General features: G+C 42.8%; 1 protein-coding gene across 1 annotated transcript; it reads left to right on the top strand.

Annotated features, from left to right (window-relative positions):
- The first annotated feature begins 347 nt into the window (after positions 1-347).
- LOC134627488 (E3 ubiquitin-protein ligase TRIM21-like) lies at positions 348-1,661 on the top strand. Its single transcript, XM_063473614.1, has one exon. The coding sequence runs from the start codon at positions 348-350 to the stop codon at positions 1,659-1,661; it is 1,314 nt and encodes a 437-aa protein (XP_063329684.1).
- Positions 1,662-11,998: the final 10,337 nt, after the last annotated feature.

Raw genomic sequence — 11,998 nt, 5'->3', positions numbered from 1 at the left:
GGAAATTTGCATATTAATGATCAAGGAATTGACCTCCCAGCCTATTGTTAATTCAGTGGGCTGGTTTCAGTTATTGTGCATTGTACTGTTTATAAGATCGGGGAAACCTGCAGTCAGCTGAGACTGAAGAAGTCACCTGGATGAGTGACGAAACGTTTCTCCCGCTGAAAACGTCCAGATGAACAGAATCAACCTTTTGGGCAACAGCAGCACAGTTTCCACCACACCCTGTTGGTGAAAAGCATCGGACACGGGCCCTTGCTGACTTGTTTCCTTTTTTAAAATGAAATTAAAAGTGAATTTTGAATAAAATGTTTCTTTTCTTTTTTTTCCCTCAGAGTGCAGACATGTCTGCTGTCAGCTATCTGCGATCTGAAGCTCAGTTTCTGTGCTCCATCTGTCTGGATGTGTTCACTGATCCAGTCAGCACACCATGTGGACACAACTTCTGCAAAAACTGCATCACTCAGCACTGGGACATGAGTCAGAGGTGTCAGTGTCCCATGTGTAAAGAGACTTTCTGCACTAGACCTCAGTTAAGGGTCAACACATTAATCTCTGAAATAGTTGCTCAGTTCAGACGTAAAGCTCAGCAGAAAGCCAGCAGCAGCAGCTCAGAGCAACAAGCTGCCAAACCAGGAGAAGTTCCCTGTGACATCTGCACTGGAACCAGACTGAAGGCGCCGAAGTCCTGCCTGGTGTGTCTGACCTCCTACTGTCAGACTCACCTGGAGCCTCATCTGACAGCTTCACGTCTGAAAAGACATCAGTTGGTGGAACCTGTGGAGAACCTGGAAGACAAGATGTGTACAAAGCACGATAAACATCTGGAGCTGCTCTGTAAGACCGACCAGACATGTGTCTGTGTGCTCTGCTCTGTTTTAGACCACAAGAACCATGAGTTTGTTCCTCTGAGAGAAGAATATGAAGGAAAGAAGGAAGAGCTGATGAAGACAGACTCTGAGGTGGAGCAGCTCTCATGCTCTGAAGACCACCTCCACCCCCTCCAAGGCCTCTCACTGCTGAAATCTGTGGCTCAGGTGAAGGAGCCGCTCAGGAGAGACATGAAGAAGAAGCTACTTGAGGCTGAGCTGAAGAGCGTCCAGCAGTATGCGGTGAATGTGAGTCTTGATCCTGATACAGCAAATTCCTGGCTCGTCCTGTCCGATGATGGAAAACAAGTGTATCATAGTGATGTGAAGAAGACTCTTCCAGACAACCTGGAGAGGTTTTCTCCGTGTATAATGGTTTTGGGAAAGCAAAGTTTCTCTTCGGGATTTTACTTTGAGGTTCAGGTTAAAGGAAAGACTGAGTGGGATTTAGGAGTGGCCAGAGAGTCGATAAAAAAAAAGGGTCAACTCATTTTGTGTCCTCAAAACGGTTTCTGGACTTTATGGCTGAGAAATGGAAATGAGTACAGAGCTCTCATTGGTTCACCACTGCCCCTTTCTCTTCAGCCTGGTCCTGAGAAGGTGGGGATGTTTGTGGATTATAAGGAGGGTCTGGTCTCCTTTTATGATGTAGATGCTGGCACTCTCATCTACTCCTTTACTGGCTGCTCCTTCACTGAGAAACTCTACCCATACTTCAGTCCTGGTCTTCATCATGATGGCAGAAACTCTGCACCTCTGATCATCTGTCCTGTCAATCGAACTCATTAAATCAACTGGTTTTCTTTGATTGATTTTTATTGAGGGGGACAAATAAGCATATTCAGTGTAACACATGTTGCATGTTTTCTGTAGAATCTGACTCTGAATTAAACTCTGATTTCATTCTCATGGATTGTGTTCCAAACAGAAGAAATATTCCCACTAATCAAGACTCAAGCTGAAGACAAAATATCAGAGAATACATTTCTAAAAGCTTCATTTTAGGTAGATGATAGGTAGCTGACAGAGCTCAGTGCATCAGCAGATAGCAATGTGAATTCATCTTAAAGGCCATCGGCAGGTAATACCTGCGGTTACAAACAGACGTTGCAAGCGTACCCTCAGACTGACCTCGGTAAACACTTCCCTGAAGGGTCTAATGTTTCAGACATTCTGGTAAATTTTGATCATCTCTGCTGTCGAAAGGAGGATTATTCATTGGCTAATGACTCGTGATGGAGGAAGTAACTGTTGCCAATGAGTGTGAGTTTTCATACTCATTATCGAGAATGACAATGGAAGACCAAAATCTGTTGTGCGTCTTCAAGTCCTAGCAAATGAAGCAATGAAGCAGCCAAGCTAAAGCAGCATCTCATCACATAGCTTCCAAAGACCTGATTTTGTTGATCAGCTATCACTGCAGTTAACTTTGTGAAATCCAGAGCTCTGACCAAGTTGTTTGGTCAACTTTGGCGAAACCTGAACATGATGAGCTGCTTGTGCGATGGCTGTCTTGTGGGAAAGTTTTCCAGCGTTGCCATTTCTTGCAGACGTATTCTCGAGGAGACCACACACATCTATCCTTGAGGTCCCTGTCATGGTCCCTGTGTCTACCCGGCTGGCCCCACAAGGCTACATGTGTTTTGGTTTTGGTTTTGCTCTCTCTCCCTCTCTCTCTCATCGCTCTGCCTGGGTGGAGCTCACTGCGAGCTTCCGCTTTTGGCCCATGCACCTTCTCCTAATCACACCGCTGATTCATCATGTTCTCGGGACACTTCTTTAGGCAGTGGCTCTGAGCCCCTCGTCACTGGAGTATAAAGTTTGATGCGTCAGTGTAAATCCAGCTTGGTAAATTCTTGTGAATTTTGTCTCTTTGTGCTTAGAATTCCCAAAACACATATCGCACTTACTCTCAACAACCAGCAGGTGCTGCCGTGGGCACCTCGCCCATGCCAAAGCGCTCAAAGAGGGCGGATCATCCTCATGCAGCAGTCGCCCCCAGCTGCTGTCAGAGCAGGAGATGCTGACCCCTACGCGTCCAAACTGCAAATGAATCGCGCATGAGCTAATCCGCTGCTCCCGCCCTGACTGTAATGCAGTCAGTTCTTCTTTTACTCTTACTTTTTGTGCGTCACAAGGTTTAAAACTACTTATACACACACACACACACACACACAAAGTAACTCCACCAGAGTGCATATTTCGGGCCACTTTTGCTGGCACCAAGACCAGATAAAGGAGCAGGGTTGGAATTGTGACATTAAAAAAACAATAATTGCTAAAAGAATTTAATTTGTACTTCTAAATATATTCTAAATGCATTTAGGATGTTTTTTACTCACTTTTTTACTCACTTCCACGATGTTATTTATCTCTCCTACAACATAGGTTATAATTACATAAGCATGACCAATTATGCAAATTAGGCGATGACGTTATTGAGCAACTTTTAGCGACTTTTAGGACCGCCAACAGCGATTTTCCTTACTAGGAGTTGGCAACACTGCACGGAGCGAACGAGTGAGATCCATTTCCCTCTCCCTGACCTACCCTGTGGACCACTGGAACCCCTGGCTTTCCCTCCCACCTGTATATATATTGCACCTAGTGTTTTGTGTAAATAAAGGAACCGTTAACTTGTGAATCCAGTCTGTGCCTGAGTCCGATCCGTTTGCCGTGACAGGTTAGTGATAAAAGGATAAGGACAGCAAAGGATATAAGATGGAAGAACAAACATGTTCCCTCAACTAACTGAGTTTCTGAACAATAAGATGTTGTCTGTTGGTATTTTGAGGAAAATCACACCTCACATCACTGTGTGAGCACTTCAGCTCATGCTTCTCTGATGTGATCTGCAAGAGCTGCAACAGAACGCTGCCCAACAGGGAGGGCAGAAGAACGGCTCTTAGAATGATCCTGTGATAGAACCTTGAAGGGCAGATTCATGCAAACTCTCACACGAGTGTCCCAAACTAGCTGCTGAGGCTATGCAAATATTGCTCCCCTTTTCTACCACTTACCTCTGTGAATCATCATTTTCAACTCTGACTGTTGAAAATGGACGGGCACATTTATAAGTGGAAGATGATCTCAGAGTCTGTTTGTCATCATCCCTCCAAGAACAGAGAAGCTGTGTTGGGAGAGACAGGCTCATCCTTCTCGCTGATTTAGGGAGTTGTTACTGTTGGTGATGACTGGATTGACTGTGTGTAATAAAGGCTAAAGCAAATGTTTATAATAAGGCTAAATTGCTAGTTGCTCAGTTTTCTGCCAATAGTTTGAATAAAGACAGTGTGTTTATTGTATAGAAATTGCACCAATAAAATAGTATTTAAACTGCTATTCAAACAAAGTGGGTTCACTGGAATTGTTCCAGTCTTTTCGCTGTTTTGGAAGTGTTACAGTCTCACTACAAACTAATCCAGCTTCCTTCCACTGTACGAAGACATGCAGTTAGTGGGGTTAGGTTAACTGGTGATTCTAAATAACCAGAGTGTGTGAATGGTTGTCTGTCAGTCTGTGTTCACCTTGGCTGTCAGTTGTTCAACAGTTTGATATCTTTTTTCATTTTGAGACAGACTGGCATCGTGTCCTGGTTGTATATGTTCTTTGTATTATAGAGTCTTTAAGTTACAATATAAAGCACCTTGAGGCAACTGTTGTTGTAATTTGGTGCTATAGACATAAAACTGAATCAAACCCAGGTCTTTATGTCTTTAAGACATTCCTGCAGTTTAACTCATTGGTGTGTGTTATCTGGCTTCATGGATAGATAGAGCTGGGTGTCATCAGCATAGCAATGTAAACGTATGCTATGTCTTCTAATGATACTGCCTAAGGGAAGCATGTATAATGTAAACAGAATTGGTCCTAGCACTGAACCCTGTGGAACTCCATAATTAACCTCAGTGTGTGAAGAGGACTCTCCATTTACATGCACAAATTGGAGTCTATTAGATAGATATGATACAAACCACTGCAGTGCAGTACCTGTAATACCTACAGCATGTTCTAATCGCTCTAATAGGATATTATGGTCGACAGTATGGAACGCTGCACTGAGGTCTAGCAGGACAAGCACAGAGATGAGTCCACTGTCAGAGGCCATAAGAAGATCATTTGTAACCTTCACTAAAGCTGTTTCTGTGCTGTGATGAGCTCTGAAACCTGACTGAAACTCTTCAAATAAGCCATTCCTCTGCAGATGATCTGTTAGCTGTTTGACAACTACTCTTTCAAGGATGTTTGATATGAAAGGAAGGTTGGAGATTGGCCTATAATTAGCTAAGACTGCTGGGTCTAGAGATGCTTTTTAAGTAAAGGTGTAACTACAGCCAGCTTGAAGGCCTGTGGTACATAGCTGATTATTAGAGATAGGCTGATTATATTTATGTAGGAATGACATTTTGATGATTTGGAGGAAGTAATTATTCCAGTTAATTCAGAAAAAATCAATCAGAAAGAAAAAAGAAAGAAATATCAATTTTACTGAAGATAGCTGTGTGTAATGATACATCTGTGAGATGGTGCTGAATAATTTTTTCTCGAATGGCTACAATTTTATTTTCAGTTAATTCAGTTTTATTTATACAGCACCAAATCACAACAACAATCGCCTCAAGGCGCTTTATATTGTAAGGTAGACCCTACAATAATACAAAGAAAACTGTGATAAAGTCTACTCTCCGCTGCTGTGTAATCAATTATTGTAAATTTAAATGTTATCAGGAAATGATCAGACAAGAGAGGGTTTTCAGGAAACACTGTTAAATGTTCAGTTTCTATGCCATATGTTAGAACAAGATGCAGATTAAAGTGCTGGGTTCTTTATGTTTTTAGAAAAGTTGAGTCTGATAACAGATTAAATACAATGTTGAGGCAATAACACACTTTATTTTTCTTTTTATCTGAACTGAGCAGATAAAAAGTCAGAGAAACTATTCATAAGGACCAGATGGACGATGGAACACAGCATAGAGGTGATATAAGCTAGCTGAGTGTTTCAGGAGTGAAAACAGAAGTTAAAGTGATCCTGATTGTGTTTCAGTGGGATCAGTGGATGCTCACCAGCAGCAGCGTGTTCATTCCTGGTTCAGGTGCCAACAAATCAGACAGCAGCATTTACACAACGTTTAAACAGCAAATATTCATGGAAACAATGTGTTATCATCCAAACAACATGTGTACAATGTCTAAAAAACAGTGCAGAAATAACCAAACAGGCAGGATGAAAAATGAGTTTAGTGCAGGAACAGCTCGGGTTGAGCAGCTTGGTCACTTTTTCTGAGTCACCTTTAATAGTTAGAAAATTGACACACAGCTGCTGTCAGGATAGTTTCACTTATCAGAGTGCATGGATGTCTTTTATACCTGCACAGGTGACTTCTCTAATTACTAAAACTCTCAGTCAGAAGGAACCACACTGCACAGACGAGCCAGGATCGGAAACAGGAAACAGGATCACGAGTGAATGTGATCTTTGTGTGATGCAGGAAGAGCACATTCACATGCTTGCATGTAAAACTAATTAAACATCATGTCCACATTTTCTCCCGCTCCTCCGTCTGTGCCCCGCTCTCCTTCACCTCATCCACCGGCTTGCAAACGGAGCGCTACAACAAACAGGAAGCCGGCGAACCCCGGGGACTAACCAAACAAACAGGAAACAGCACATCAACAGAGTACCTAATTATGAGGATTTGCTTTGCTGCTGGTGATCATTAGTGGAAGCTACTGTTTCTAATGGAGTCACAGGAAGAATATTCCAGAGTCGATACTTTATTAATGCAGTCGGCCTGGCCTCTGAGCAAACCTTCAGGAACAATGAAGCACATTTGTTTACATCTCACTCACTTCATTTTAATATTTGACATACACTTCAATAAAAAGTTATTAGCTCTGAAATTAAGCGAGGGAGTTCTGTTTTTCATTCCAGAGGAACATTTAAGAGGAATTTTGTTGATTTCTGTTCGTTGCTTTTTTTTAGTTTCTTAATATTTAAGGAAAAAATCTGTTACAAATCTTTGAACTTCTTTTTTCTGCATGTGTGGAATATTTTATGTCAACCTTGCCCTGCCTGCAATTCATAAAGCTTGTTCCAGTAGTTTTTAATAACAAAAATCATAATGAAGAAAGTTTTGTGAAAAAACTTAGAAATTGAATTTATTCATAAAATGATTATGAGTCAATGTTAAAGTTGACATCTAACAGAACAAATGTGACTGAAATCTAAATATAATCTGAGGATGAATGAGAATTTCCTTAGTTAAGATTTGTGTGACTGAGTAACAGGACAAAACGATACATGATCAGTGAAGAACACAGACTGTGAAAAATGAAAGTAGCACTGGTTTTTCACTGGTTATTAAGAGGCGATGTACAGAAAAAAAATAGAAAAAAGTAGAACAGAAATTCATGTTGATGTGATATTGCAGAGTTCCGTGTGCGTGCACTGCTTCATCATGGACCGAGCGCTGTGAGGAAATATGACTTTTATTTGTTCACTTGTATCGGCAGTCCCCAACCTTTTCTGCACCATGAACCGGTTTATGTGCGACAGACCGTCCTTTAAGGTGTCGCGGATAAATACAACAAAATAAGACCAGTATTGATACCAAAAAAAAGAAAAGAAAATTTATTCATAACACACGGGAAAAGACCCAGGGAAACTGAGTTAACGATAAAAACAATCAAAAAAATAATTATAAAAACCGATAAAACCCCAGAAAACCAACGATTTCACACCCGAGCTTCAACTCTTGCGGCCCGTTACCAAATGACTCATGGACTGGTACCGGTCTGTGGCCCGGGAGTTGGAGACCGCTGATTTACATGATAAAAAAGAAGAAAAATATTGTAACAAAACTCTTTGATTCCTCTACAACAGTACCTTGATACAATCTCCATGGAAACGTATCGTGCCCTCTTCCTGTAACAGCAGGAAGTGTTAAATAAGTGCAGGCTGAAGAACGCTGTCACAGTTTAGATTCACTCAGACCTCTGACAGCGACCTGTGAGACGGCGCCATTCAGTCACCTCTGAGACCCCGAAGTGATTTTACACCTTCAGTTTTTACTCACCGAAGCCATTTGAGGAGGAGGTGTGTGTGTGTGCGTGCGTGTGTGTGCGTGCGTGCGTGTGTGTGCGTGTGTGCGTGTGTGCGTGAGTTTTGTGAGACTTTTGTCTTTTGTCCTTGAATTGAACTTCTATTGACAACTTGCTTTTTCCTTTAGCTTTATGCACAGAGCCTGTAATCCTAACACACACACACACACACACACACACAGAGTGATAGATTAGTCATTGGCTGATTACCTAAAGCTCACAAAAGGATGCAGGAAGGTAAAGTGAGGGGCCAGAGATGAGTCACTTTGTGACCCATACTTCTTTGTCTTCCTCTCTTTGTGCACAGCCACATTAAACACACACACACACACACACACACAAAGAGGAAGCCTCTCCTGGATGTTTTCGCAACAGCTTGTTCCTCTAATCTGTGACCCAACTTCCAAAACCGTCGGTATGTGAATCCTGCTGGAATGCCAAACAAACAGACATGTCTGAACATCACAGAGACATTTCAGCTGGAAGTAAAAGGAAAAAAAAGTGTGCGTGGAAAGGAGGAGGAAAACGAGCTGTTCACTGATGAAGAGGAGGAGATGAAAGGAAGAAGGGTGATTTGAAGTGTATGATAGAAAAGAAGTGGTGAAGGAGAAGAGACATGGAGAGAGAAAGGAGACAGATGGGTGGGAGGAGAAGGCCGGGAATGAAAGGGAAGAGAAGCGTGACGGTGAAAGGGAAGAGAAGCGTGACGGTAAAACGAAAGCTGGAGGGGGGTGGAGGAGCAGAGGAGGTGAGGACTGAGAGGAGAAGAGGAGCAAAGGGATGATAGAGAGTAAAGAACAGATGGTGGGAGAAAAGGAAGGATGAGGGGGGACAAAGATGATAACAGCAGGAGAAAATAGAGAAAAGATGAAATATCATTGGACTCAAACAGAATCAAGAGAAATAAAAGGAAGAAGAAAAGAGAGGAGGAGGAGGAAATGAGAAAGGTGAGATTTTGAAGCAAGAGAGGAAAAGAACAGAAAGCCTACGAGGAGGAGAAAAGGAAATAAAGAGGTAAAGGATTTTAGATGTATCCCTGATAGATCCTCCCAGACTACAGCGTCCCGCCGCTGAGCTTCTCCATATGATGAATGATGACACACACACACCTGAAACCAGGTGGCTGAGAGAAAAAACCTCAACGAACACAAGCAAACATACAAAAAGTGAGTTTGTGAAGGTCTGATCTTCCTGCTGATGCTAACACGGGTCTTACTTCACGATGAGAGCGCTGCTGAACGGGCCTTCCTGTTGGAGCCAAACATCCAGTTATTTGTTACTTTCTGACATTTTAAGGCTAAGACTTGTTTCAGCTTAGACTCTTACTACAAGTGTGTGTGTGTGTGTGTGTGTGTGTGTGTGTGTGTGTGTGTGTGTGTGTGTGTGTGTGTGTGTGTGTGTGTCAGAAGAGCTATAACTGTGTGTGTAATCATCTTTGTGCTAAACATCTTCCACTGAGCAGGACAGACTGTTGGATCATTCCACATCAAATCTGAGAGACGTTCCCACCTGACCCCCCCACAGAGTCAACTGATTTGTTTTTCTATAATAACTTTTGTGCATTAAATGAAGCAATGAAAATTGTACCTTGATAAAATGAATATTTTCAGAAACCAGCCACTGGGCGGGCCACGAGCCAGTGCACGCCTAATCCCAGTCCCAAGCCCAGATAAATGGGGACTGCGAGGTCAGGAAGGGCGTCTGGCAAATCTTTACCAAAGCAGACATAAAGATGAGATTAACAGATCAGTCAAGGGCCAGGGTTAACAACCACTGACTCTGTGCTGGCAGAAACTTGTGAAGAGGAGAGGGTGAGGCATGTTAGGGGGGAGCGAGATTCATGGATGTAGTGAAGGAGAACATGCAGAGGGTTGGTGTGACAGAGAGGATGCAGGCTTGGAGTGAGATGGAGGCCTAAAGGGTCACCAACAGAGTGAAACTGATTCTTGAAACTCAGTGAACATCACATGTTTCTGGTTTGTTAGTCTTCTTCCTTCTGTGCGGCTCTTTGCATCAGCAGTAACTGCCAGGGTGTGACTGTGAGGCCCTAATTAGTGCAGTTCATTGAAACTATCATGGCATATACTAGATAACATAATGTGATCAAGCGTTACCTCGGAAACATAATGAAGGCATGTGTACAGTATATATATGTGTGTGTGGGTTTACCTCTCAGTGTGTGTGTGTGTGTGTGTGTTTGGGCACTGTCTCGTGGGAAATCTGAAACTTAGAAGAGAAAACAAAGTCAATAAAAAAAAACAGGCTCACTTATCCTCTCTGGGCACCGGTCAAGGACACCACAGCAGCTCCACTGCTTGAGGCTGGAAGCTACATCCTCACTGTAGTGGACAGGAACTCAGACTTCCTGCTGCAGTCCAACACAGAATATTTATTCTAGTTATTTATTCTTTCCTTTTAACGCTGGACGTGTGAATATTTGCAGGGTTTAACTGTCACAGAGTTATTGTTAATGGAGTTTTATCTGAGGGTGCACGGTCAGTGTGTTTATGTGATCACAAGCGTCACATCGCTCCATGAAGTCAGCATCATAAACCCTGGCATGCAAATACATAATAAGCTAATAGTGATCTGAGTAGAATAACATGGAGTTCCCCTGAGAGTCGTTCTTACTCTCCTCTACATCCAAGGAGCCTAAATGTGCAGAATCGTGTACATGGGAACCTTTGTATTAGTATTTATTGACCTTAAAATCTGCCTACCTGAGAGTCGCATGCACATTACACCACAGTTTGTGCTTTTTATTAGCAGTAATGATAATCAGCAGTGTAGGACATTCAGCATTAATCTAACTCACCTTCACTCCATATTTTTCCCCTGGTCGTCCACACCTCATCTCCAGTGGTTTCATCCCCCACCAGTGGTTCAAATTAGAGATGATTCTGACTCAAAGGTGGTGACACTGAAGGCCTCACTCTTGAGAGTTGCTTTCTTAAGCAAGGGAATTAAAACTTCTTGGTATCATGTTCATGTTGTTCATGCTGTGGAGCATGAGCATAAGCAGAGCATGAGTTTGAGGGGCAGAGTGGTGGACGTTAAAGCAGGTAAAGCTTTCAGCTTAGAGACAACAAACAATACAGAGAAAACCCAACAATCATATGACCCCCTATGAGCAAGCACTTTGGCGACAGTAGGAAGGAAAAACTCCCTTTTAACAGGAAGAAACCTCCGGCAGAACCAGGCTCAGGGAGGGGCGGCCATCTGCTGCGACCGGTTGGGGAGAGAGAAGGAAGACAGGATAAAGACATGCTGTGGAAGAGAGGCAGAGATTAATAATGACTAATGATTAATATGCAGTATTAATAGGATTGAGGATACAATTGGCCGATATGAACTTCCTCCATAGTGTCACTGGGCTCACCCTGTGAGACATGGTGAGAAGCTCAGAGTAAACTCAGCACTCCTTCATATCCAAAAGGACCAGCTGAGGTGGTTCAGACTGCTGATCGGGATACCTCCCGGGTGCCTCTCTTTGAGGGTTTCCCAAGCAAGCTGGAGAGGTACATGCCTCACCTGACCTGGGAGTGCTTCGGGATACCCAGCGGGAACGAAATCTCATTGCTACAATAAAGCATGTCTGGATGTCCTCGCCAGCTACCATAGCGACCTTATTAAACATAACCTCAAGAAAACAAATAAGTGACAAGCAAAGACCGGATCTGACAGAGAATGCTCATTTGTTAGAGACTTGTCAATCATAGGTACCCCCACCTTAAATTATCTCCTGTTTCCTGTTCCTGTGTACCACAGGCCTTCAAGCTGGCTGTAGTTACACCTTTACTTAAAAAGCATCTCTAGACCCAGCTGTCTTAGCTAATTATAGGCCAATCTCCAACCTTCCTTTCATATCAAACATCCTTGAAAGAGTAGTTGTCAAACAGCTAACAGATCATCTGCAGAGGAATGGCTTATTTGAAGAGTTTCAGTCAGGTTTCAGAGCTCATCACAGCACAGAAACAGCTTTAGTGAAGGTTACAAATGATCTTCTTATGGCCTCTGACAGT

Source organism: Pelmatolapia mariae, linkage group LG5, assembly GCF_036321145.2.
Source record: "Pelmatolapia mariae isolate MD_Pm_ZW linkage group LG5, Pm_UMD_F_2, whole genome shotgun sequence".
Classification (NCBI taxonomy): Eukaryota; Metazoa; Chordata; class Actinopteri; order Cichliformes; family Cichlidae; genus Pelmatolapia; species Pelmatolapia mariae.
This window is presented reverse-complemented; position numbering and strand designations above follow the sequence as displayed.

What these genes read in the sequence shown, in the direction of transcription:
- LOC134627488 (XM_063473614.1), top strand. Translation starts at nt 348, where the DNA reads ATGTCTGCTGTCAGCTATCTGCGATCTGAAGCTCAGTTTCTGTGCTCC.